This window comes from Aotus nancymaae, unplaced genomic scaffold (assembly GCF_030222135.1).
Source record: "Aotus nancymaae isolate 86718 unplaced genomic scaffold, 86718_ANA_hifiasm-v0.15.2.pri h1tg000010l, whole genome shotgun sequence".
NCBI classification, from domain to species: domain Eukaryota; kingdom Metazoa; phylum Chordata; class Mammalia; order Primates; family Aotidae; genus Aotus; species Aotus nancymaae.
In genome coordinates, this window is record NW_026988421.1 from 60,142,396 (window position 1) to 60,168,046 (window position 25,651).

At 39.3% G+C, this 25,651-nt stretch overlaps 3 protein-coding genes across 20 annotated transcripts in view; 1 reads left to right on the forward strand and 2 right to left on the reverse strand.

Annotated features, from left to right (window-relative positions):
- The window catches only part of PBLD (phenazine biosynthesis like protein domain containing), a 42,285-nt gene extending 40,880 nt beyond the window's left edge, over nucleotides 1-1,405 (reverse strand). For 2 of the 4 annotated variants that reach the window (XM_064374194.1, XM_012451412.3), the window contains exon 1: nucleotides 1,261-1,400. The gene's annotated coding sequence lies outside the window, so the exon portion shown is untranslated. Of the gene's footprint in view, nucleotides 1-1,260 lie in introns of all 4 variants that reach the window. The other 2 variants (XM_012451413.3, XM_012451414.3) reach the window with 2 other exon arrangements.
- HNRNPH3 (heterogeneous nuclear ribonucleoprotein H3) lies at nucleotides 550-12,163 on the forward strand. Of its 11 annotated transcripts, none has more exons than XM_064374180.1 (10): nucleotides 550-722; nucleotides 5,754-5,888; nucleotides 6,415-6,553; nucleotides 7,060-7,244; nucleotides 7,694-7,780; nucleotides 7,997-8,112; nucleotides 10,106-10,241; nucleotides 10,524-10,619; nucleotides 10,708-10,800; nucleotides 10,925-12,163. In XM_064374180.1, the coding sequence occupies exons 2-10, from the start codon at nucleotides 5,777-5,779 to the stop codon at nucleotides 10,999-11,001; spliced, it is 1,041 nt and encodes a 346-aa protein (XP_064230250.1). In that variant the 5' UTR covers nucleotides 550-722; nucleotides 5,754-5,776; the 3' UTR covers nucleotides 11,002-12,163. The 11 variants fall into 11 exon arrangements, with proteins under 11 accessions (XP_064230250.1, XP_064230253.1, XP_064230251.1 ...); XM_064374183.1 differs by having other exon boundaries at nucleotides 7,060-7,199; XM_064374181.1 differs by having other exon boundaries at nucleotides 550-703.
- The window catches only part of RUFY2 (RUN and FYVE domain containing 2), a 59,220-nt gene continuing 43,608 nt past the window's right edge, over nucleotides 10,040-25,651 (reverse strand). For all 5 annotated transcript variants that reach the window (XM_012451409.2, XM_021672819.2, XM_012451405.2 and 2 more), the window contains exons 14-18: nucleotides 25,280-25,409; nucleotides 24,577-24,671; nucleotides 18,237-18,285; nucleotides 14,717-14,794; nucleotides 10,040-14,619 (exon numbers count right to left, since the gene is read on the reverse strand). In XM_012451409.2, the coding sequence (XP_012306832.2) occupies nucleotides 14,476-14,619; nucleotides 14,717-14,794; nucleotides 18,237-18,285; nucleotides 24,577-24,671; nucleotides 25,280-25,409 (496 nt within the window). In that variant the 3' untranslated portion in view covers nucleotides 10,040-14,475. The remainder of the gene's footprint in view (nucleotides 14,620-14,716; nucleotides 14,795-18,236; nucleotides 18,286-24,576; nucleotides 24,672-25,279; nucleotides 25,410-25,651) is intronic.

Sequence of the window (25,651 nt, forward strand, 5' to 3'; positions counted from 1 at the left end):
AGGCGGACATCCAGCCCGAGCGCCGAAATCGGCCCGAGTGGACGCTTGCATCTTCGCAGCCCAGAAACACTCCTGTTTTTCACTGCACAATGCAAACATGGTGGACAAGAAAAGCTACTCCGCGTCTGCCGGCTGAATCACACTGTGCCCTTTCCGCGCCGTAGTTACCGAACAAGGGCGGGGCCCTCACGGAATTTGTTCACGGTGGGGGCAGATCACCAGAGAACTTTTCCAGACCGCAACAGTACAGTTCCTTCTACACACCGGCACAACTGCCACTGCCACCGCCCCGAGGCGGCAGAATGGTAGGCTCTGAAAACTAGACGGCTCCAGTATAAGCAAGAAAGAGCACGCTACGACTCAACTAGACCAGCTTCGGCTCTGTCTACCTCGCCCGCAACAGCTGGGCCGCCCACCACCGCGCAGGCGCACTTCGCGCCGCCAGCGCCCGGCGGACCCGACTTTTCCCGTCTCGCGAGAGTGAGGCCGGCCGCCTTTGCAGCTCTCGCTCCGCCCCCCACTTCTTGGCTCTCTCCCATCCCCCCAAGCCAGTCGCTGTGCTGCGCAGCTCCCTAAGCGGTTGCCACCAATAGAGACGGTTGGGGGAACCGTTGTGGCGGGCGCTACACGAGGCAAACGACTTTTCCCTCCTCTCGACTGGACCACGCGAGCACCAGAGCCGGCGTAACTATCGCCTGACAGGGTATCTGAAGTAAAAGGGGGTAGGTTGGGCTGGTGGTGTCGAGAGCTGAGTCGGGAGAAGGACGAAAGAGGCCGGGAGGGGGCTGGGTTGGGGGGGCAGTGCGGAGGTCGCCGCTCGGAGGCGGCGGGGCTGCGCCTCCCGAACCATCTCCCACTTCAAGGAGGGCGGCCTGCCGATGGGAGGACTTGCTCAGGTGGAATTCAGTGGACGACGCCGAGGCCCGAAGTAGGGGACATCCAGTATTTCCCTCTTTCCCTGCTGGCTTGCCCTCCGCCATTTTGGGTACAGTGGCGCGGCCACCTCGGCTTCCCGCCCTTCCCCGCTCTTTTTACTTTGTGTTCCCCAGCTTCCGAAGAGGGATCTAGAAGGCCGGGGGTGGGGGGTGGTCAAACCTCCCTGGAAGGGATGAGGGTGGGGAGTGAAGCGAGCAGGGAAAGGCCGGGCAGTTGGGTGGAGGGAGGATCGGGGCTGCCGGGCGCGCTCCCGATGGAAATGGCGCCGGATGGGCCTGGCCTCCCACCGCGGCCTCCCTTCCTCCGCAGTCTCGGCAGGGCTACCTGGGCTGACGGGACTGCGAGTGACTTCTGACGCAGATTCCCAAGATGAGAGAGGCTGGAGCTGGGGGAGGAAAGCCAATGGCGACGAAGGTGCTCTACTCCCAAATCCAGGACAAAGGAGGCCGCCTGCCTCCTTTGTAATTCCGCCGCCCGGTGGCGAAGGGTTTTAAGCCAGGCTTGGCTGCTGGCGGGAGGGGGAAGGGGCGTACTCTCCCTAGCTCTTTGGTCTCTAGGGCAGCTAGATAAACGGAAAGTCTCCGGGGAGGAATAAAGGACGCTTAGCCGGCCCTTATATTCCAGATTTGGAACTTCGAAAAGAGTACGTACTCATTTTTCAAAGGGTTTTTTTTTTTTCTTTTTTCCACGTTTAAACGTTTATAAGGACTTCGGGGGTGATTTATCAAATAGGAATGTGAAATGGGCTTGTTTCAAGTAGGCCTTCTGGGCCCAGTGAACTATGATTGTTACTTTTTGAACTTTGGGGGAGGGGTGGGTGATGTAGCAATGATTTTGTGTAGTTGGGAGTATATGTGTTAGAACTTGTTTTAAGTTTTACTTTTGGGAAACAGTTAAAACAACCCAGTCATGGCAGATGTGTGTGTATTGGAATTGAGTTCCTTTCGATGTTAAATCTCCAAGTGTATTTTATGTAGATCTTTTTTCTTGGCATTAAGGCTATAGAAGTAAAATACTTTGTTTTTTATTTAGTGTAGGAGTATAGTACACTGTAATCTTACTTTAAACAAGGGAATAAGCCTACTAAACAGAAAAACTGTAAACCCAGTCACATGGTGGTGGTGTGATTCGGATGGGGGTCTTGAGAACTGGATCTGTAATTTTCGTTGAAGACACTCAGTACGAAAGGGACGGGAAAGGCCTGAGAGTAATAAGAATTCTGATAATTCATGTAAAACTTTATAAGAATATTGTTACCTACTTTTCCGGCTCTAAAAACAAACAAACTTACTATTGTTGAAGATGTTCACTGATGCTTTGTCAAGATTGCCAAGGGAAAATCTTACCTTGAAACAGGTTTGAGTGGCCCTTTGAAGAAAATAGTCCAGACTTTCCTATAAAGTTGTACATGGTGTAACAAATAGCTTTACTAATTGGATTAAACTATAGCCTTTTTTGTGCCCTCTTTTTCATTTGTGCCATTATCTGGAAATACATCTAATTGTCTTTTTAAAATAATGTTATCTTTGATTTCCTTGTTTTGGTAAACAACTGACTGAACAGTAGATAAAAAACTGGTTTTAGTGAACTCATATTTTAGAGACCTGACCTCCTTAAAGCTATTAGGGGTGTGTCTAATTTTTTTTTTTTTTTTTTTTTTTTAAAGAGCAAGCACATTGGGAAGGAACATTGTAAATTTTCTGTTAAACTTAGATCATCAACACTTTTTCCAAAAAATAAAATTTACTCTCGTTTCTTGACCAGTGGGCTACCATTTAGAAAGTTATTTATTGATGCATAAAATCATTTATGTATTATTTCAGAAGATAGGATATGCCTCCTTGTTATGAGAATTCTGTTTCTTAACGGCTTTGATATGTAATTCACGTACCATAAACTTCACCAATTTTAGTACAGTTCAGAGGATTTTAGTACATTCACAGAGTTGTGTGACCGTCACTACAATTTAATTTTAGAACACTTTCGTCACTCCAAAAAGATAAGCAAACCCTTTACTGGTCATTCCCCATGCTGGCATCCTCCCTCCACTCAAGCCTCAGACAATCACCAATGTTAATCGAATCATACAATATGTAGTCTTTTGTGACTGACTTATTTCACTTGTGATGTTTAGAAAATTATATTTAAGGTCTCATAAAACTGACCAAAGCTATCTTCCTATTTTAACTGTGGTATCTTTAATTGCTGGTAGCACCAGAGTAGTGATTAGCCATGACGTTGTTGCAAAGAAAGGTTGAGGTGGATTACCCTGAATAATTAGTAAAGTGTTTAAGTAGTTTCTGACAGCTTTATTAGAGCAGTTTTCCTCTCCCTGTGCCCTTAGAGATTTTCTTGTTTTGGTTTTGTAGGTAGAATTTTGAGTTTTGAAGGGGTTGTTATAGTGAGACTGTCCTTATTGTGTATGTGCTTTGCATACAGGGTCACCTCATAAGATAGTGTTCCGAATTTGATTGGGTTTTCCGCATTTAAAAATTGTGTTAACAGTTTAGTGTTTCTTACAGATAACACTTTTGTTTTCATTGGGTTTTCTCATTGGTACAAGCTGATCCAAAAATCAAATTTGCTTGCTAGTATCTTTTTCTTGTGAGTTGCTAAGATTTATAGGTAAATTAATTTTTCTTTTTTTTTTTTAAGTATTTGTTTCTTTGTTTCTTTTCTTTCTTTCTTTTTTTTTTTTTTTTTTGAGACGGAATTTTGCAATGGCGCGATCACGGCTCACCGCAACCTCCGCCTCCTGGGTTCAGGCAATTCTCCTGCCTCAGCCTCCTGAGTAGCCGGGATTACAGGCATGCGCCACCATGCGCAGCTAATTTTTTGTATTTTTAGTAGAGACAGGGTTTCACCATGTTGCTGGGATTACAGGTGTGAGCCACCGCTCCCGGCCTAAGTATTTGTTTCCTAAATGCAAATCGTACCACTAAGATCCTTCCACAACGGATTAAGGTTGAATTTGCAGTTTTTAAATTTTTCATGAAGCATTGAGGGTAGATTTATACCACTTTTTCCATTCTGTGTGAATCACCCTTTATGGGAAATGCTTATTTTTTAAGTTGGTGCTATTAAAAAACAAAATTTAAAAAAAGAGGCATTTTCAAACATCTTTGAACTTTTTTTTTTTTTCTAAACTGGGTTGGGGCCTCCACCTTTCAGAGCTACTCTTTAGGATAGTATTAAACTTTTTAAAGCCTTTGCTGGCTTTGGGAAAGAAAATTTTTAACAATCCTCAGTTCTTTTCAAGGCTAGAATTGTTTTCTGTCCTTGGAGGTTCACATATTTTGTTTGTGGTACATTTCATTGGCTTTGCAGGGCCCCTTAAAATCCAGTAACAATTGCCGACAGTAAGTACTTACCGCGAGGCAGACCAAGCACTTGAATAGTCCAGTGAGGTATAGGTATCACTGCTTATAATTGAGGAGGCTCAGAGGTTAAGTGGTTTAGGTAGCCAGTGAAGGGTAGAGTAGGGATTCAAACCCAGAACGTTCATACTATTTATTTATGTGCATAACAATTAGTTGTAATGTCAGTTAAAAATTTGTATTCCTATTTTGGTTCTCTATGTCTAGGGTAGCACCTAGGGCTGAAGGTGATTCACACATAGAGGTACTTAACCACTTCTAGAGAATTTCTACATTAGCTTAAGTGTATGAATTCTAGGGAAAAAATCTTACCCTTTGCAGATGCACCAACAAGTAGATGACATGAAATTAAGCATTAGTGAATGCTGTTGATATGAAATATGATCCTCAAACATAAAAGAATCAAATGAACAAAAACTGTTTTGTTTACAGGGGAGGAGGTGGTGAGGGAAAGGTTTGAAATACTCAGGTGAGTAGAATTCCTACAGCTGCATAGTGAAATTTGTAAGGTTCTGGTAAGTTTCTGCAGCTGAAGGACTTCTGCGTTCACCTCTTTTGTAAATATTATGGAATTTTAAAAGGAAGGATGGTTGCCTCTGGGGAAGGGAACTGAGATCATTTGGAGGGGAAGGGGAGCTTCTAGATGTACTTTTTATGCTTTATTTATAAACATATCTATTAAAGTTTATGTTTAAATCTATTTGATTAAAAAATTGAGTTAACTGGTTTCTACATACCGTCCAGTGGCTTCAAAAACACAGGTACTATTGGAAGGCGTTCACTTTTGAGTGGCCTTTGACCTCAGTTTTGAAACTATCTAATTCAGTCATTTTATACTCTTGCTCTTGGTGAGTTTAAACTAGATTTGGCTAAAATAGAGGCGGGAGTATTGACCCTTCAAAGACAGTTTGATGTGTTCAAAATTGCAGTGCATTCAAAAGGATTAGACTTCCGTGGTATTTTTCCAACATCAATCAGTACTCATTGCATTTTTTACTTAAGCTCATGATGTTAGTGGATAGTAGTATCGTATGCAACTTCTAAATAAGTTTTAAAGAATTTGAATAATCAGGTGAATAAAAAGCTGAAAAATTGTGAATGAAAACTGGAGAGATAAAGGCTGGAGTTGGCATTCAGCGGACACAGTCAAACAGTTTGAAGACTCTGTTAGTAGAATTATGCAAGTTTTCTTAAAATTGTGCAATATATAATATTGATACTAAGAAATTCAGTACTTCTATATAGGAGGGGGTCAGGTCTCACTGCCTTTTCCCTACCCCAAAATAGATAGGTGGTCTCCAGTTGTGTTGTGGTCTTGTCGCAGGAGTTGGTCTCATGTTACATTTCCTCATGTGGCACCTCTGAGAGGTGTTTCTTCATTACCTCTTGACAGGAGTATATTTTGATTGACTGCTCTATGTGCTTGTTTATTTTTTATAGCATTTAAATCAAACGGTATTGAGATGGATTGGGTTATGAAACATAATGGTCCAAATGACGCTAGTGATGGGACAGTACGACTTCGTGGACTACCATTTGGTTGCAGCAAAGAGGAAATAGTTCAGTTCTTTCAAGGTACCTCTAGTATTAGTCAAAGTTTAGTAGTATTGTAATTTTATATTTGTATTGTTTGACTCAGTTTTTAATTTGTAAAACCCATTTGATTTTGGAACTTTTAAGTTTAACTATGATAGTCTTGGTTAATATATTAAAATAATATGCTCCAATTAATATTCAATACAGAATGTGTAGCATATGTAAACATAATTAATGTGCAGTAACATATTTGAGAATTGTGATGAAATGAACCGTGAATTAGCATATGGAGCATAAATTTGATTTGTAGCCTTTTTCATGTAATATAGGTGGGCTTTTAGAGTGTGTGTAATTACACAGTGTTTTTACACTGGTTGCAAAAAGATTGATTTAATCCAGTAATATTTGAAAAAAGCTTTCATTTGTATTATGGGGTGATGGGAAACTAAGCTTTTTTGTTTTGTTTTGTTTTGTTTAGACTTGTTTTAAATATTTGATTCAGATGGGAATGTTTCAGCCTTTAACACTGTTCCCCTTGATGGGGTTATTTGTCCTTGGGTTAAAGGGTTGGAAATCGTGCCAAATGGGATAACATTGACGATGGACTACCAGGGGAGAAGCACAGGGGAGGCCTTCGTGCAGTTTGCTTCAAAGGAGATAGCAGAAAATGCTCTGGGGAAACACAAGGAAAGAATAGGGCACAGGTGGGGATGGAGAGTTTGGGATGGTGTTAAATTTTTATTTTTGGGGGTTGTGGGTCACTATTGCTTAAATGGGGGGGTAACCATAACATTTTTCTGGGGTAGTTTAAAAGAATTGATAATTATCTAAATTTAACTTGGAAACTACAGATTTGGGTGGGGAATTAATGCTAATAGTTAAATTAAAATTAGATTGTTTTCATTTCTCTGTAGGATGTTGTTGATAAATGCTTTTGTATAATCACCTATTTTCTTTAAACACCTATTATGTACTAAAAGAGACAAAGTAAAATTATATTTTATGAGTTTTTTCAGTGACTAATTTGTCTTTGTAAAACTTAAATATTTATTTAAGTTTGTAGGTTTAAACTGTTAACTTATGGTGTATTTAGGCAATTTAAATTGGGTTATGTATCTAGATGTAGAAAAACTTACTGCATTTTGCCCAGTATCTAATTTACACTAATATATTTATGCTGAAACGTGTACCTTAAAACATTTTTAAATAGGTATATTGAGATCTTCAGAAGTAGCAGGAGTGAAATCAAAGGATTTTATGATCCACCAAGAAGATTGCTGGGACAGCGACCGGGACCATATGATAGACCAATAGGAGGAAGAGGGGGTTATTATGGAGCTGGGCGTGGAAGTATGTATGACAGAATGCGACGAGGAGGTGATGGATATGATGGTGGTATGTGTATCTAATGAACAAAGGTTCTGTTGTCATTTTCTTAATGTTCCTGACACTTTGTCAAGAAATACAGAAATGGCAGTAATTTCAGTACCTATTAGGTTTTAAAACCTGTTCATGAAAACATGGATTCCCATGGCTAGCTGTGGGACTTGATTGATGCACATATTAGCACCTAGAAAACTTACACCGAAATTAAAATTAAGATGTTGGCATATTTTGACCTTTTTTTGCCTAAGGATGAAATTTAATCTACATGTCTGAACTTAACCTTTTGAAATTTTAAATTTCCATCAGATGTTGACTGCTTTTTTCAGAGTCTAAGTTGGGAATTGCAAACTTGTAATAAGTTACACAGACTGTTTACCACAAAATGTTTTTGTAGGCTATATTATAAAATTTATCTCTCTAAAGTATGTAGTCATGTATTTCTCCTTAAATTAACACAGGTTATGGAGGTTTTGATGACTATGGTGGCTATAATAATTACGGCTACGGGAATGATGGCTTTGATGACAGAATGAGAGATGGAAGAGGTAAAGTAAATATTAAAGACATTTTTATTCTGAGGTGAATTTAATATTTGTTTTTGCAGGCTGTTAGTGGTAATATAGAAAACTTGTATAAAAAAGTTAATTCAGACATATTTCAGTGCATTCCTATATAGAGCTTCATACTTTGTACAGTACATATGTATACTTTCCTACCTATATTCATAATAGTTTATAATCTTGTCAAATTGTGTTCTGTAGGTATGGGAGGACATGGCTATGGCGGAGCTGGTGATGCAAGTTCAGGTTTTCATGGTGGTCATTTTGTACATATGAGAGGGTTGCCTTTTCGTGCAACTGAAAATGACATTGCTAATGTGAGTAACTTTTAATGACTATTAGTGGTTTTATACTTACCCTGGTATCTCAAATTTTAAACATTCTTAATGTTCTTAGGTTTACAGCTTAATACCAAAATCCCTTGAATATAAAAATAGAGCTACCTTTAACTCTAGTTACTGATGGATATTTTTGTGTCCATTGTGTGTTAACCTACATAGGATTCAAGCAAGTAAGAAGCTACATTCATGAAGTCCAGAATATAATGAAAGACTTAATCAGCATAGAATAGTGATGACTCTATACCATTTTGTGCTGGTGTCTTTTTGTTGTTGTTGTTGTTTGAGATGCAGGAGTCTCACTCTGTCACCCAGGCTGCAGTGCAGTGGCACAATCTTAGCTCACTGCAACTTCCGGCTCCAGAGTTCAAGTGATTCTCCTGCCTCAGCCTCCTGAATAGCTGGAATTACTGGCGTGAGCCACCACTAATGTTTTGTATTTTTAGTAGAGACAGGGTTTCACCATGTTAGTCAAGCTGGTCTCAAACTCCTGACCTCATGATCCGCCTGCCTCGGCCTCCCAAAATGCTGGGATTACAGGTGTGGGCCACCAAGCCTGGCCTGTATTAGGTTTTGAAAGAGTGAATGTGGGCCGGGCGCGGTGGCTCACGCCTGTAATCCCAGCACTTTGGAAGGCCAAGGCGGGTGGATCACGAGGTCAAGAGATCGAGACCATCCTGGTCAACATGGCGAAACCCCGTCTCTACTAAAAATACAAAAAATTAGCTGGGCATGGTGGCGCGTGCCTGTAATCCCAGCTACTCAGGAGGCTGAGGCAGGAGAATTGCCTGAACCCAGGAGGCGGAGGTTGCAGTGAGCCGAGATCGCGCCATTGCACTCCAGCCTGGGTAACAAGAGCAAAACTCCATCTCAAAAAAAAAAGAAAGAGTGAATCTGTAAGTATTAGTGATTTGGTTTGGCTTTCTAGGCTAGATAGTGATTAGAAACTGAGGAATTGAAAATAACAGGAATAGATGCTGCCGCTCTTTATTGATGTGAAACTGGTTGGTTTCTGATTTGTTAGGAAGTCAGGAAACTTCAGTCCGTGGGCTAAATCCGGTCACATCATTCCTCTGCCTATTAGAACCCAGTGGCCGTTCAAGCCAAAAATACTATCTGGCTCTAAAAGCAATAATTTGCTCTAGATCTTACTGGGAATCAATTGGCCTGAGTTCCAAGTGCCTTTAATGATAGTTTTTTAAACCTCACTAACTTGTGATTAGAACCACATGATACCTTTTGGGGAACAATTTCATATAGTTTTAAATAGTAGGTTTATCCAAACTCCACAGTTCCAAATCATGATATCCGCTATTTCTGTGTGTTACGTCTGTGTTTGGTTTGTTTGTTTGTTTTTTTTTTTTTGAGACAGAGTCTCCCACTCTGTCTTGCCGAGGCTGGAGCACAGTGGCCTGATCTCAGCTCACTGCAGCCTCCACCTCCCAGGTTCAAGCAATTCTCCTGTCTCAGCCTCCTGCGAGGCTGTGCCAACACACCCAGCTGATTTTTATTTTTATTTTTATTTTTTAATTGCATTTTAGGTTTTGGGGTACATATGAAGAACATGCAAGATTGTTGCATAGGTGCACACGTGGCAGTGTGATTTGCTGCCTTCCTCCCCTTCACCTATATGTGGCATTTCTCCCCATGCTATCCCTCCCCAACCTCCCACCCCCCTGATTTGTATTTTTAATAGAGACAGGGTTTTGCAGTGTTTTCCAGGCTGGTCTGAACTCCTGACCTCAGGTGAGCCACTGTGCCCAGCTTATCTGCTTATTTTAAAAGCAGTAAATTATTTACATTATCCCTAAGTGTATACTCTTAAATTCACAAAACCTCTGTGGTTGACTAATTCGTCTGGCAGGGCAGTGGAAGAGTTTGTTTTAATTGATCAGGAAGATCAAAGTATGTGGTAATTTTACTTTTAATATTCTCAATAGAGAAGTAAAAAAAATTGTTTCCTTTTATTTAGTTCTTCTCACCATTAAATCCAATACGAGTTCATATTGATATTGGAGCTGATGGCAGAGCCACAGGAGAAGCAGATGTAGAGTTTGTGACACATGAAGATGCAGTAGCTGCCATGTCTAAAGATAAAAATAACATGCGTAAGTGGTATCTTTGGCATGCTATCTTAATTTTCTAGATGTGAATTTTTAAAATAAGAGGCTCTAGGATCTGGAGGTAACTCTTGGCAGTTGTTGGGATCTAAAACCATTTGACCTCTAATAAAGTTTAAATATTAATGGTTTCCTGTGGGCTTTGTATAGCACTGTACTAGGAATTGATAAGCATACTTTGTTAAATATTACTTGATCTTTTTTTAAAAGCTTGTATTGATGAATTTGATCCATCATTCCTTTCTCCCATTCTTTTTTTTTTTTTTAAAGAACATCGATACATTGAACTCTTCTTGAATTCTACTCCTGGAGGTGGCTCTGGCATGGGAGGTTCTGGAATGGGAGGCTATGGAAGAGATGGAATGGGTATGTAAAGTTTTTAAAATACGTGGGGTTAGCTACTTAGCAATTAGTCTCAACTTTTTTCTTTTTTTCTTTTTTTTTTTTTTTAAAGATAATCAAGGAGGTTATGGATCAGTTGGAAGAATGGGAATGGGGAACAATTACAGTGGAGGATATGGTACTCCTGATGGCTTGGGTGGTTATGGTAAGTACCTCTAGTTCAGTTTGTGTCAGTCCCCATATGTAGTGTAAACTTTAAAATGCAAGTATTTTATTATTTTATGCAGAGATATCTCCTGCTGAGTGATTCTTAATATCTTTTTCTTAAGGCCGTGGTGGTGGAGGCAGTGGAGGTTACTACGGGCAAGGTGGCATGAGTGGAGGTGGATGGCGTGGGATGTACTGAAAGCATAACCACCAACATACAAGTCTTGACAACAGCATCTGGTCTACTAGACTTTCTTACAGATTTAATTTCTTTTGTATTTTAAGAACTTTATAATGACTGAAGGAATGTGTTTTCAAAATATTATTTGGTAAAGCAACAGATTGTGATGGGAAAAACTGTTTTCTGTAGGTTTATTTGTTGCATACTTTGACTTAAAAATAAATTTTTATATTCAAACCACTGATGTTGATACTTTTTATATACTAGTTACTCCTAAAGATGTGCTGCCTTCATAAGATTTGGGTTGATGTATTTTACTATTAGTTCTACAAGAAGTAGTATGGTGTAATTTTAGAGGATAATGGTTCACCTCTGCCTAAACTGCAAGTCTTAAGCAGACATCTGGAATAGATCTTGACAAATAATTAGTGTAACTTTTCTTTAATTCCTCCTGGACAACACTGTAAATATAAAGCCTAAAGATGAAGAGGCTTCAGGAGTATAAATTTAGCTAATTATTTCTATATTATTATTTTTCAACTGTCATTTGTCAGGCATAGCTCTGATATGTTGATGATCTAAGAGGTATTGATTTCTGAATATTCGTGATTGTGTTACCTGGGTATGGGAGTGTTGGAAGCTTAAATTCTAGCCCTAGATTTTGAAGTAAAATCCCTTCAGCACTTGACCAGAATACCAAAATTATTACCAAATAAGTGATAATTGCAAGTTATCATCTCAAGATGTCTTAGAGTGGGGTTAAGGTTGTCAGTGACACAAGAATTCAGTGTAAGTACTTGGGTATTTACCATGGAGTACAATTCTCACAAATGTATTTTCAGTTTTCTTCCCAATAGAACATATGGTTTTTAAATAACTGTATAAATAAATGATGAATTTTTTAAAAAAATGTAAGCAACAAGTCCATGTCATACTCAATTAATTAAAACAATCCTGCAGTTGGGTTTTGTATCCGATATCTGCTTGGAGTTTTAAAGAATCTATATGTAGCAAGGAAAAGGTGCTTTTTAATTTTAATCCCTTTGATCAATATGGCTTTTTTCCAAATTGGCTAATCAATCAAAATGAAACCTGTCGATGTAAATTCAGTTATTGAACTTGTTACTTGTTTTTGCCAGAAATGTTATTAATGTAATAAATGTCAATGTGGGAGATAATAGTATGGCGTGTGTCCTAGAATGCTTCGTGTCAGTTACTAATTCTAAATCAAATTGGCAGAAGGTAGTACATACAATGTCTAACTGAAAATTTAGGAGAGGGATCCAGGATAGTCTCTATATATGGCAATTCATCTTAATGCTGTACCCACTTCCTTTAATTAGCAAGTTAAATATTTATTAGGGTATACACCACCTATCTTTTTTGAAAGTTGCATGTTTTATTTTCCCAGGATTACCCTTTTAACATCTTTAAGCAATAAAAGTATATGGTATTTTCCAAATCTTTATTTAGTTCATAAAATACACATTTTATTTTTTAAACATTATAGGTTAGAAGAATTACAATCATCATAATTCCTTGGCACCATGATAGCATTATTGTGGTAGTACTGGTAGGCGAGGGAATAGTATGTTAAATCTGTTTTGAAAAGTAAAACTAATACGAGTTCACAATCACAAAATACAAATTGTTAAAAGTTTTGTAACAAAAGCCAAAACTACCTGGTAGCAAGTTGCTGTCATAAAAGCTGCCTTAAAAAAAAAAAAAAAAAAAAAGCTGAAGTCAGTGGTGACATGAGTTGAAAAGTGAAGAGACTTAAAGGGTGACTAAAAAATCAGGGTTGTTGAATGACATCAGCCTTGGAATGTAAGCTACTTAAGTCATTTTTAAATTTGTTCTAAGCACAGTAATAGAAAAACCTATTTGAAAATTTTCATTTATGCTGCTTATTCAGTAATCATAAAAATGTTAGCCCATCCCACCTATCAATACAAAATGGTTCAAGAATATAATTCCTATCTTGAGGACATTTCTATCAGTATTCAAGAAAGACCATCTAAAAATCTGTGTCAGATCTGACACCTCAGCTGACGCAATTTATGGGTTTTGAAGAAAATAGATCTTCAAGTGAAGTACTGGTTTCATACTTAGGCTATTCAGAAAAATTTTAAATTTTCATGGAAGTATATATTCATGAGGAAAAGATGTGCAGTATTAAGCAACTCCTTGTGGGCAGGGAGGTATCTAGGATTAATCACTATAATGCTCAATGCATAAAGTTTCTGTGTATATTTTATAGGCTCACAAACGTAAAAGTGCATGGTTGAAAATTAGATTAATGTAAAAAATAGGATACTGAATGGTGATAGTGTTTATGTGACTATTTAGAGGTAATTTTATACAAGTTAAATTGTTGTTATGCCATAAGCAATATAACTTGGCTTAGTGTTCATTGAGTCAGCTTGAAATAGTTCAAGTTTGTTTCATCATCTCAACACCCTGGCATGGAGGTGCTCAATAGACGGTGAAATTTTACTGTGGATGTATACTGGTAGGCCACTACAATCTGATGCTTCCAATTTACTCCAGTGAAAATGTTCATAGAAAATTTTTTGAACTGAACTCTTAATACATTACCAAAGCAAAGTTCTGATTTTTTTTCTCACTTTTAATGGTTAGAGAGGATCTTTATAAGGAGCCTGTAATACCCATAGTATTATGTACATTTTTTTCTGGGGAGGGATTTGGGTTTTCATCTTTGAATTAATTAGGGTCTGAGTCACCCCTTTAAAAAATAGCAATTTAGTCAAACAACATACGGGAAGATCTATAACTCAGGTAAAAGAAAGATGGTTATATGTAACTTGCTTTTAAGATGAGAAAGAAAAAAGATGAGGCTGAGACTAAATAATGCCCCTTTTTATTTAATCCACTAGCTGAAAATCATCAAGCTCAGTAACTGATTTTAGAAAAGACCAACAGGAAATTTTGTAGGACAAAGTATTGGCCCTGTCTAATGCAAAAGAGGCAAAGGTTGGGGGTGCAGGGAAGAGGGACAAATAAATACAGGTGAAATTTTAAAAAGATAATTAAAATCTGTTGAATATTAATACTTCTAAAAAGTTTTATGCATTTCCAGTCTCAGAACTGTGAAGCTTTAAAGTGCATTAAGAGAACTGCAGGCACCATCAAATACCAAATTGACAGAATTCAGAAGAATAAGACAATCTGAAGTCTTATTTTTAAGAAGGCCTTTAAAAGATAAGGCAAATGTGTGTTAGCTCTGCTATCTGGCCTTTTAATGAAATTAAGAGTTACATGATTTTTAAGCATGCTCTGTTGAAAATTCCTTTTGAATAACAATGGAGAAAGAAATATATAACTTGCAATTTCCATGAGTTGAGTATGTAGAAGATAAAACTGGTACAAATACTGACTGAAAGCCGCTTAAGAAGAGCTGTCTGGTTACCTTGTATACAACATAACATTCATTGTAGGTACTTTCATACATAAGGATTTAGTTCAGGAGTCTCAGGGCAAGTTAGATGAGCATCTCTGAATGAGCAATGCATGACAGGAATCACAAACCCGTACTGGTTTTGGTGAAGAAGGCAAAGGTAGTTCGTTGTCAGAGCAGGCATTACAGAAAATTTCCCCACAGTTTCTACAGTGGTGCTATTAAATAGAAGAAATCAGAGGGGGGAAAAAAACTTTATAAATTAGAAGCATTTTTGCACCCCAAGCTTTTGGACTCACTTCCTAACTCCCTTACCTTTCTCTTAGAGAGTGAGAATTCCTTTTCACAAAGTTTACAATGTGTTGCTTCTTTGTCTTTCAGCCAAACCAGTCCCTAATGGGAAGAAAATATTAATGCTCAAACTGGTAACACTAAAAATTATGTGAAAACTTTTTCCCCCAAGAACATTATTTATATGAAGAATGGAAAAAAAGTTATTTTCTTTCAGAAATATGTACTGAAATATTTCAGAAATGTAGATGAAATATGTATGGAATTTGCCTCAAAATATTCTGGGTTGGGGAGGGGGAATGTGGATTGAGAATAAAAACAAGATTGCAGCCAGGTGACAGTGGCTGACACTGGTAATCCCAGCTATTCAGGAGGCTGAGGTGAGAGGATCACTTGAGGCCTGAAGTTCAAGACCAGTCTAGGCAACATAGAGTCTGTCTCTAAAAAATAAAAATTGAAAAAAGATTGCACATAATATTGAATATGGGTAATGGTTCAATTTAATCTTCTCCATACAATTGTATGTATTAGAACATATACATGTAAAAATGCTTTGAAGAAATAAAAATCTATTACTGATGGGAATTCTTTTCAGGAAAGGAACCTTGAAGATAACCTTAACGTAGTCCAACGACATTTTTTAAAAAATTTTGTGGGTACACAGTAGTTATATATTTATGAGGTACCTGAGATGTTTTGATACAGGCATGCAATGTGAAATAAGCACATCATAGAGAATGGGATATCCCAGTCCAACAATATTTTAAAATAAATTCTCACTGTGTGAAGTGCAATAGTTTGGCATTATGTACAACTTATACCTTAAGACCCTAAAATTGGAAGGAAATTGGGGAAATCAGATATTTGAGTTCATTCTAAGACCTCTTTAGGAGGCTGAGGCAGGAGGATTGCTTGGGGTTAGGAAGACTGCCTGGGGAACATAGACTCCATCTTTACAAAAAAATTAGCCAGGCTACATGGCATAAGCCTATAGTCCCAGCTACTCCAGAGGCAGAGGAGGGAGAATCACTTAAACCAAGGAGTTTGAGGCTGCAGTGAAGTATGATTGTGCCACTGCACTCCAACCTGAGCAACACAGTGAGACCTTTTCTCAAGAAAAAGAAATTGTTATACATGGCTATTTCAACTTTTATAACATATTTAATAGTTGCTATGTAAACATTAGTAAAAAACGGACGTAAGTAGTCTTAGGCAGTACTTAACCTGATACCTACAATTTATAACAACTTGACCCATTTATTTATTTAATTTGAAAAGAGACAGAGTCTCACTCTGTCACCCAGGCTGTAGTGCAGTGGTGTGATCTTGGCTCACTACAACCTCCATCTCCCAGGTTCAAGTGATTCTCCCACCTCGGCCTCCCTGTGGCTGGGATTAAAGGTGCATGCCACCATGGCTAATTTTTGTATTTTTAGTAGAGATAGGGTTTCATCATGTTGGCCAGGCTGGTCTTGAACTCCTGACCTCAGGTAATCTGCCCACCTCAGCCTCCCAAAGTGCTGGGATTACAGGTATGAGACACTGCACCCAGCCTACTTGACCCACTGTTAACAAACTTGCTTAACCAATCTTGGCTAGAAAGACCTTTTTTTTTCCCTTGTGAAGGCAACTTTGTTTGATGGTTATCAGTTTTACAATGAGAAGACCCAGATGAAGGAGGAGCCTCAATACTGATTGATTTCCTAAAACAGCCGAGACCAAAGAACCCAAGTATAAGTGAAGATTCCAAATCAGACATGGAGCAACTGCAACCTATAAATTACTACTGAAGCATGGGAATCTTTATCACCTGAGAGAAAAATTGTCTAAGAAAAAAAGGCCCATAGATACATTTCCCAAAACAGGAGTTTTCTTAAAGACTTTTCCAAAAGCAGAATTCTTTGAAGAAAATAAAAGACTAACCACTCATAGATCAAGATCACAAGGTTAATTTCAGGTCTTTTTGTTTCATAGTCTTAATAACTAGCACTATATAGCAGAGATAATAGAATGTTGGTTACTGCATATGAGGAAGCCTAAGTCCCCTTAGAACACAGGATTATAAAGGCTTTTTTTAAAAAAAACTAGATAGTTCATATCAGACAAATACCAGCAAAGAGTCAGATAACTTGAATTATAGAATTTTTTTTTTTTTAATGCAGGATGGGGGCCAGGTGCAGTGGCTCATGCGTGTAATCCCAGCAGTTTGAGACTTGAGAGGTCAACGTGAGAGGCTCTCTTTAGACCAGGAGTTCAAGACCAGCCTGGGCAACATAGCAAGACCCTATCTCTACCAAAAAAAAAAAAGAAAAAGAAAAGAGAAGTTAGCCAAACATGGTGGTAGTCCCAGCTACTCGGTAGGCTGAGGTGGGAGGATTGCTTAAACAGAAGTTCAAGGTTACAGTGAGCTATGATCATGCCACTGCACTCCAGCTTGAAAAACAGAAGAAACTGTCTCTGAGAGGGGGGAAAAAAAAGGCTGCAGCAGGAAGGGGCCCTAAAAGATAGGATCATGGGACCCAGTCCAATGATGAAAACCATACAAAGCAAAGTGATTTGCCAAAATGTCCCAAAGCCACCTAGTGGAAGCAGCCAACCTTTCTGTCCAACTATGCTTGTAAGGCAAGGATTTGCAACCAGCAACATTAGGTCCAGAAATAACATTGCTGAGATGGGGACTAGGCTTTTGGAGACTTCTTTTCATTGAACTTACCTGCTGCCCTTCCAGTGAGAAAAGCTCACTTTAAGGTAAGCCTAGTGTGTCCCTGTGAAGGGATCTCAGAGATGAATACCTGCAGCCCTCTCATTTTACAGATGAGAAAATATAAAGCTTAGAGTGCTGAACCTGCCTGCTCAAGGAAACAGCTGTTTACCAGAAGAGCTAAGACTAGAACGAAACAACCTCTTGCTATGCAAATACACAGCAATTTTTCTCTGTCCAATCCAGAATGTTAGCTACTAGACTTATACGCCTAGATAGGATACTACAGGATTCTTCTCTGGAGAAACTCAACTGCCACAGAGCAAAGTCCAGTAAATACTAAACATTATTTGGAGAGGGTACTCAATAGTTTACTAATCATAGCAGATTTCTCTATGGTGAGGCCTACCGGTTGATAACAAACCACCCAACCAACACACACACACACAAGGTTTCCAATAAGCCTTATGTGTGCCTTTTATTGAAACTGGGGGATAGCACAACATTTGAGAAAACTTCAGAGAATTGATAATGAGGCCAGGTACAGTGGCTCACACCTGTAATCCCACCACTTTGGGAGACTGAGGCAGGAAGATCACTTGAGTCTAGGAATTCGAGACCAGCCTGGGCAACACAGTGAGACCATCCCCATCCCTAAAAAATAAAGGCCGGGTGCAGTGGCTCCCTTCTGTAACTGAACCTCCAGCATCCAAGCTCCTCATTTGGTGCTCCTGCCTCTCTATCTCCTGGGGTTCATTAATAACACATTAGATTCACACAGGGCTTTGGCTTCTATTGGAGACTTTCGCATATCTTCCTACTTTAGGAAAACATTCTACTCACCTGCAGTGCTTTGTTGGCTTCTTTTATGTCTTCAATTTTAAGTTTTGATCTAAAAAGATTACAAATAGGTCCAAATTTCAGTACACATATTTAAATATAGAACACTTAGTATTTTAGTAGGTACTGGCATTTCATAGGATATAAAATTATGTATAGTATATGATCTTTATGATCTTCTCGGGCTAATGGAATATTGCATATTTTCCTATATTCCCTAAATGTCCTAAAGTAAAAACATTTACAAATTGCTTTTTAAGAAATATTGGCATTTTCATGTGATCATGACAATATTAATAGCTGTCATTTATTGCAGGTTTACTATGTGGCAGACATTATGCTCCCTTTGCATGCATAATCTCATGTAATCCACACAAAAACCTATTTTAAAGATGAAGACATGTTGAATGAAGTTTAGTCACTTGTAGGAGGTCACAGAGCTGGTAACTGAGGGAGCCAGGGTTCAAACCCTGGTCTGTGACCCCACAGCGCACATGCTAACCATGATGCACACTATTTCTCTAGCAAATACAGAAGTGCTAAGGAAGAAAATACTGTGGGCCAGGCGCGATGGCTCATATCTGTAATTCCAGCATTTTGGGGGGCTAAGGTGGGTGAATCATCTGAGGTTAGGAGTTCAAGACGAGCCTGGTCAATATATAGTGAAACCCCGTCTCTGTTAAAAATACAAAAATTAGCTGGAAATACTGGTGTGTGCCTGTAGTCCCAGCTACTTGGGAAGGTGAGGCAGGAGAATCACTTGAACCCAGAAGACAAAGGTTGCAGTGAACCAAGATTGCACCACTGCACTCCAGCCTGGGTGACAGAGCGAGACCCCATCTCTCAAAAAACACAGCAAAAAAGAAAATACTGTGGAAGACATAGCTACAAGTACTTTTCCACTTTTTTTTGATGGAGTCTTGCTCTGTCGCCCAGGCTGCAGTGCAGTGGCATGATCTCAACTCACTGCAACCTCTGCCTCACGGGTTCAAGTGATTCTCCTGCCTCAGTTTCTCAAGTAGCTGGGATTACAGGTACCCACCACCATTCCCAGGCAAATTTTCATATTTTTAGTAGAGATGGGGTTTCACCATCTTGGCCAGGCTGGTCTCGAACCCCTGACTTCAAGTGATCTGCCTGCCTTGGCCTTCCAAAGTGCTAGGATTACAGATGTGAACCACCGGTGGTGCCTGGCACTTTTCCACCTTTTGAAAATACATATGTTGGGCTGGGCACAGCAGCTCATGCCTATAATCCCAGCACTTTGGGAGACCAAGGCTAGCGGATTGCCTGAGGTCAGGAGTGCAAGACCAGCCTGGCCAACATGGTGAAACTCCACCTCTACTAAAAATATCAAAAAAATTAGCCAGGTGCGGTGCTGGGCGCCTGTAATCCCAGCTCCTCGGGAGGCCGAGGCAGGGATAATCACTTGAACCTGCAAAGCGGAGGCTGCATTGAGCTGAGATCGTGCCACTGAACTCCAGCCTGGGCAACACAGCAGGCCTCAGAAAGAAAGAAAAGAAAGAAAAAAGAGAAAGAAAAGAGGGAGGGAGGGAGAAAATACATGTTGTAATCAACTTGCTACCAAGTGGTATGTGTGTGTGTGTATGTATGTGTGTGTGTGTATATATACACACATATACACATATATACACACATATACACATATATATACATACATATATATATATATATTTTTTTTTTTAACCCAGGCTGGAGTAAAGTGGCATGATCTTAACTCGCTGCAACTTCCATCCCCCCAGGTTCAAGCAATTCTCCTGCCTCAGCCTCATGAGTAGCTGGGATTATAGGCGCCCACCACCATGCCCAGCTACTTTTTGTACTTTTAGTAGAGACAAGGTTGGCCACGTTGGCCAGGATGGTCTCAAACTCCTGACCTCAGATCCACCTGCCTCAGCCTCCTAAAATGCTAGGATTACAGGCGTGAGCCACTGTGCCTCACTCCAAGTGGTATAATTAAAATTTTTTTTTTCCCTTTTTTTTTTGAGATGGAGTCTCGCTCTGTCACCCAGGCTGGAGTGCAATGGTGCGATCTTGGCTCACTGCAACCTCCACCTCCTGGATTTAAGCGATTCTCCTGCCTCAGCCTCACAAGTAGCTGGGATTACAGGTACCCGCCAATACACCTGGCTAATTTTTGTAATTTTAGTGGAGACAGGGTTTCACCACGTTAGTCAGGCTGGTCTCTAACTCCTGACCTCAGGTGATCCGCCCACCTCTGCCTTCCAAAGTGCTGAGATTACAAGTGTGAGCTGCTGCACCTGGTCTTAAATTATTTTTCTTAATTTTAAAAAAGAAAATATGTGTTCATGAAAATGCAAATTATAAAAAACAATATTTAATTACCTGTGATCCCATTACCCAGAGGCAATTTTCTCTGTGTATTTATTTTAAATGGAATAATTATCAACATGGTTTTCCATAAGCAGCTATTTTCACAATACATCCTGAACAGCTTGCAGCTACTGACTTGTTACTGAGTATCTGCCACATCATTATAGTAAATGGTTACTTGGCATATGCCATGAAAAAGAATATAAAATAGTTTATATAATTATTATCTACTGATGAACTTTCAACTTGTCTCAAATTTTTCACCACAAAAGTTGTTTATTAAAATTACAATGACTAGGCTCCTGCCTGTAATCCCAGCACTTTGGGAGGTTGAGGTGGGAGGATCACTTGAGGTCAGGAGTTCGAGACCAGCCTGGCCAACATGGTGAAACTTCATCTCTACCAAAAATACAAAAATTAGCCAGGCATGGTGATACGAGCCTGTAGTCCCAGCTACTCAGGTGGCTGAGGCAGCAGAATCGCCTGAACCTGGAAGGCAAAGGTTGCAGTGAGCCAAGATCACACCACTGCACTCCAGCCTGGGCCACAAAGCGAGACTCTGTCTACAAAAAAACCCAAAAAAACAAAATTTGAATGACAAAAACATAAGTATTAATTCTCTTATAAATGAAATTTCTGAATCAAATGATATATGAGATACTAAAGAATACAAAATTTGAATGACTACAACGTAAGTATTAATTCTCTTATAAATGAAATTCCTGAATCAAATGATATATGAGATACTAAAGCCTCTGCTACTAAAGCAGAACATTAAAAGTCTGCTTTGCCCTATAAAATGCTCTTCATTCCAATGCGTAAAAACAAAGTGCAAGTCTTTCATCTAGGTCATATTGACTCTCATGGTAGAAATAATCAATGTAAAACTACATACTGTAAAAATACTAACAGAATAACCTATTTTCTTGGCTAAATTCGTATCTACAAAATGTGCCTCAGGAAAACAGACTCTGTTGGGAATAGTGGTCACAACAGTGATGATTTAATTGTGCTATACAGAAAAATTGAATACAGAATTAAAGTGGCTAAGTGGTATTCACCACAGAAAATATTTTCTTGGCCAGGCGCAGTGGCTCACACCTGTAATTCCAGCACTTTGGAAGGCCAAGGCAGGCAGATCACCTGAGGTCAGGAGTTCAAGACTAGCCTGGGCAACATAGAAAACCCTGTCTCTACTAAAAATTAGCCAGCTGTGGTGGCGGGCACCTGTAATCCCGGCTACTCAGGAGGCTGAGGCAGAAGAATCACTTGAATCCAGGAGGCAGAGGTTGCAGTGAGCTGAGACAGCACCACTGCACTCCAGCCTGGGCAACAAGAGCAAAACTAACTCCCTCTCAAAGAAAAAAAAAAAGTATTAATTGGGGAATAGGTGAAAAGTAACACATATCCCTCGCTTTACTATTCCACTGTTTTAATATTAAACCATTATGATCTTAGTAAATGCACATGTTTATTTTGTATTGTGAGGACTGCTCACTGTTGAGTCTCTAGCACTTAGTATAGTGCCTGGCACACAAAAGCTCAGGAAGTGTCTGTCAAATAAATAAATGGAAAATAAGGTAATAAGCACTTAGCACAGAGTCTGGCTCAAAGTGCTCAATAAATGGATGCTAGATTGGAATTGAAATCTTGCTTATTAGAACCACAATGCAAATTGTTCTTTAAAAAGCTGTAAAGACAAAAACAGCTTTAGCTTCTTGAGATCTAATATTTCTTTTTGTGGTTCTAGTGGATTACTCTGTCTTATGCCCTTGGAAATTGGTTGCATTATCTCTTAATGGAATCCCACCTTTAGCAACTAAGTCTCCATTCTAGTATGATTTCTACTTAATTGAATTTATACAAATGACATATATCTCCATATAACTAATTATATCTAATTAAATGACAAGATGTTTACATATAGAATTGTTTGAGGTTAACTAAACTTTAGGGATTAATAATTGGGAGAAGGGAATTGTTTTTTTATTTTATACATTTTTGTGCTATTTGAATGTTCTAATCATAAAAAAAATCAAAGAGATTTATACAGGTGACGAGATTGTGAGACACTGTAGCTTTCTTATTTTTACTTTTCTGTATTCAAAAAAGTGGGCTGGGCACAGTAGCTCACACCTGTAATCTCAGCACATTAGGAGGCTGACTCGGGATGATGTCTTGAGCCCAGGAGTTCAAGACCAGCCCAGGCAACATAACAAGATCTTGTCTCTACAAAAAAATTTTAAAAATTAGCCAGGCATGGTGGTGTGCATCTGTGGTCCCAGCTACTCCAGAGGCTTGAGGTGAGAGAACAGTTTGAGCCTGAGAGATCAAGGGTGCAGTGAGCTGTGATTGTGTCACTGCACTACAGCCTGAGCAATTTGAAAGCCAGACTTTGTCTTTTTTTTTTTCCCCCCAGATGGAGTCTTGCTCTGTCACCCAGGCTGGAGTGCAGTGGCATGATCTTGGCTCACCGTAACCTCCGCCTCCTGGGTTCAAGCAATTCTCCTGTCTCAGGGGGCAGAGGAAGGCAGTCCCGAGTAGCTGGGACTACAGGAGCATGCCACCACACTCGGCTAATTTGTTTTTGTATTTTTAGTAGAGATGGGGTTTCACTGCATTAGCCAGGATGGTCTCGATCTCCTGACCTCATGATCTGCTTGCGTCAGCCTCCCAAAGTGCTGGGATTATAGGCGTGAGCCACCTTGCCCAGTCAAGACCTGGTCTTAAATAAAAATAAATAAATAAATTTAAAGTGTTTTTTTTTTTTTTTAATGTGGCAGTGGTACATTCAATACTAAATTAAACCTTCTTGAGCTTATTCCATGTATCTGGTAATACATTCAATTAGGCACAAAGCTGCTACCCCAAAACACAGACCACGGGAAACAAAAGGAAAATGTCACTGGGCACAGTGACTCACACCTGTGATCCCAGCATTTTGGGAGGCAGAAATGGGAGGGCTGGTTGAGGTCAGGAATTTAAGACCAGCCTGGGCAACATGCAAGACCCCATCTCTATAAAAAATAAAAAGCCAGTGGTGGCTCACGCCTATAATCCCAGTACTTTGGGAGGCTGAGGTGGATGGATCACAAGGTCAAGAGTTCAAGACCAGCCTGGTCAAGATGGTAAAACCCCATCTCTACTAAAAACACAAAAAAATTAGCCGGACGTGGTGGCAGCCGCCTGTAATCCCAGCTACTTGGGAGGCCGAGGCAGGAGAATTGCTTGAAACTGAGAGGTGGAGGTTGTAGTGAGATGAGATCACACCACTGCACTCCAGCCTGGGCCACAGAGCAGAACTACATCTCAGAAAAAAAATAAATAATAAATAAAATAAAAATTAGTAGGGCATGATGGTGCATGCCTGTAGTCCCAGCTACTTGGTAAGCTGAGGTGAAAGGGCTGCTTGAGCCCTGAAGGGCAAGGCAGCAGTGAGCTATGACTGTACCACTACACTCCAGCCTAGGCAAGACCGTCTTTAAAACAAAAAATGTAAGAACAGTAGAACATCATTTTTCCTTCTTGTCTTTGCAGGATCCCAATGACATTTTACTGCAACAAGACCAAACTGTATGAAGCCAAGCTCTGTCTCCAGAACACATGAAACCACCTCAACTTCTCCTGATGCTGGCTTCTTCTCAAAACAATCTGAAAGACACCTCCCTGGATATTTTGAAAATTTGGCTTCTGTTTTTCTGAGAAAAGCATATTAATAACTTCTGAATTCTCTGACATTGAAGAAATTGAACAGTGTTAGCTTTCATCTACTGGGAAACATTCAGAGCTAAGATCTACTAAAATGAGTAAAACTTTTAGTAAACTCTCTCCAATCTAGTTTCATTTTTTAATCTTTATAGTTTTTGTTTTAATAGTTCATATATTTCTTTCCTATATTTAAAGTTTTCTGCCTGTTAGGTTTGGTACACTTATACCTTTTATAAAAGTCAATAATGACTACTTAGTTGAAGGAAAAAAGAGAAATTACTCGCTAAGTTTGTTGCCGAGTTCTTGAAGAGCTTGCTCTTGTTCATGATATATTTTTTTCAACTGCTGATTTTCATCTTGGAGATTAAGGAACTCCTTCAGAATAAAAGACAGAAAATGCAATTTAAAAGAAAGAAACACGAAACTCTAGATTGTACATATACCATTAATTAGAAATAAACATCCTTTAGCTTTTTAAAAGAAACAAATTGTGTCCAAAGCTCTTTCCTAGCTGCTACATGTATCAACTATTTTGCATTTACTTAATCTCTTTTTTTTTTTTTGAGATGGAGTTTTGCTCTTGTTGCCCAGGCTGGAGTGCAATGACGCAATCTCAGCTCACCACCAACCTCCTCTACTTTCCAGGTTCAAACAATTCTGCCTCAGCCTCCCAAGTGGCTGGGATTACATGCATGTGCCACCACACCTGGCTAATTTTTGTATTTTTAGTAGACACGGGGTTTCTCCATGTTGGTCAGGCTGGTCTCAAACTCCCAGCCTCAGGTAATCCTCCTGCCTCTGCCTCCCAAAGTGCTGGGATTACAGGCGTGAGCCACCTCGCCCAGCCTACTTACGCTCTTTACTGATACTTTTTAAGATGACTAGTGTATCTGTTTCTTTGGTATAATATAAATTATGATTTATCTTTTTAAATAAGTTAACATTTGTCAAGATAGATTTTTTAAAGTTTTACCACTATTTACTTTTTTAAGACTAATAATTTGCTGAGTCTCATTTCTGAGATGAGATAAGGCATCTTTCTCCTTTTGAAGATCTTCCTGCAAAGTCTGCCTCCATTCCTTCTCAATCTTCAAGTCAGTTTCCAGTTGCACCCTTGAATGACAAATAACACACAAAAGCTCAGTGCTATTTTCACACAACAGTTGTTACACATTCTTTACTAAAAGCATCCTTTTGGTTTATTATTTTGGCCTTTGTAATGCATTTTTTTCAGACATTTTCTTAAATAAATATTTTTCAGTAAACAAGTTCAGCAGCACAGGGTTTTCCAATCACAAAGTATTGACTCCTTTGCCAGCCACTAAAAAATTCTTGCTAAACCATTTATATAAATG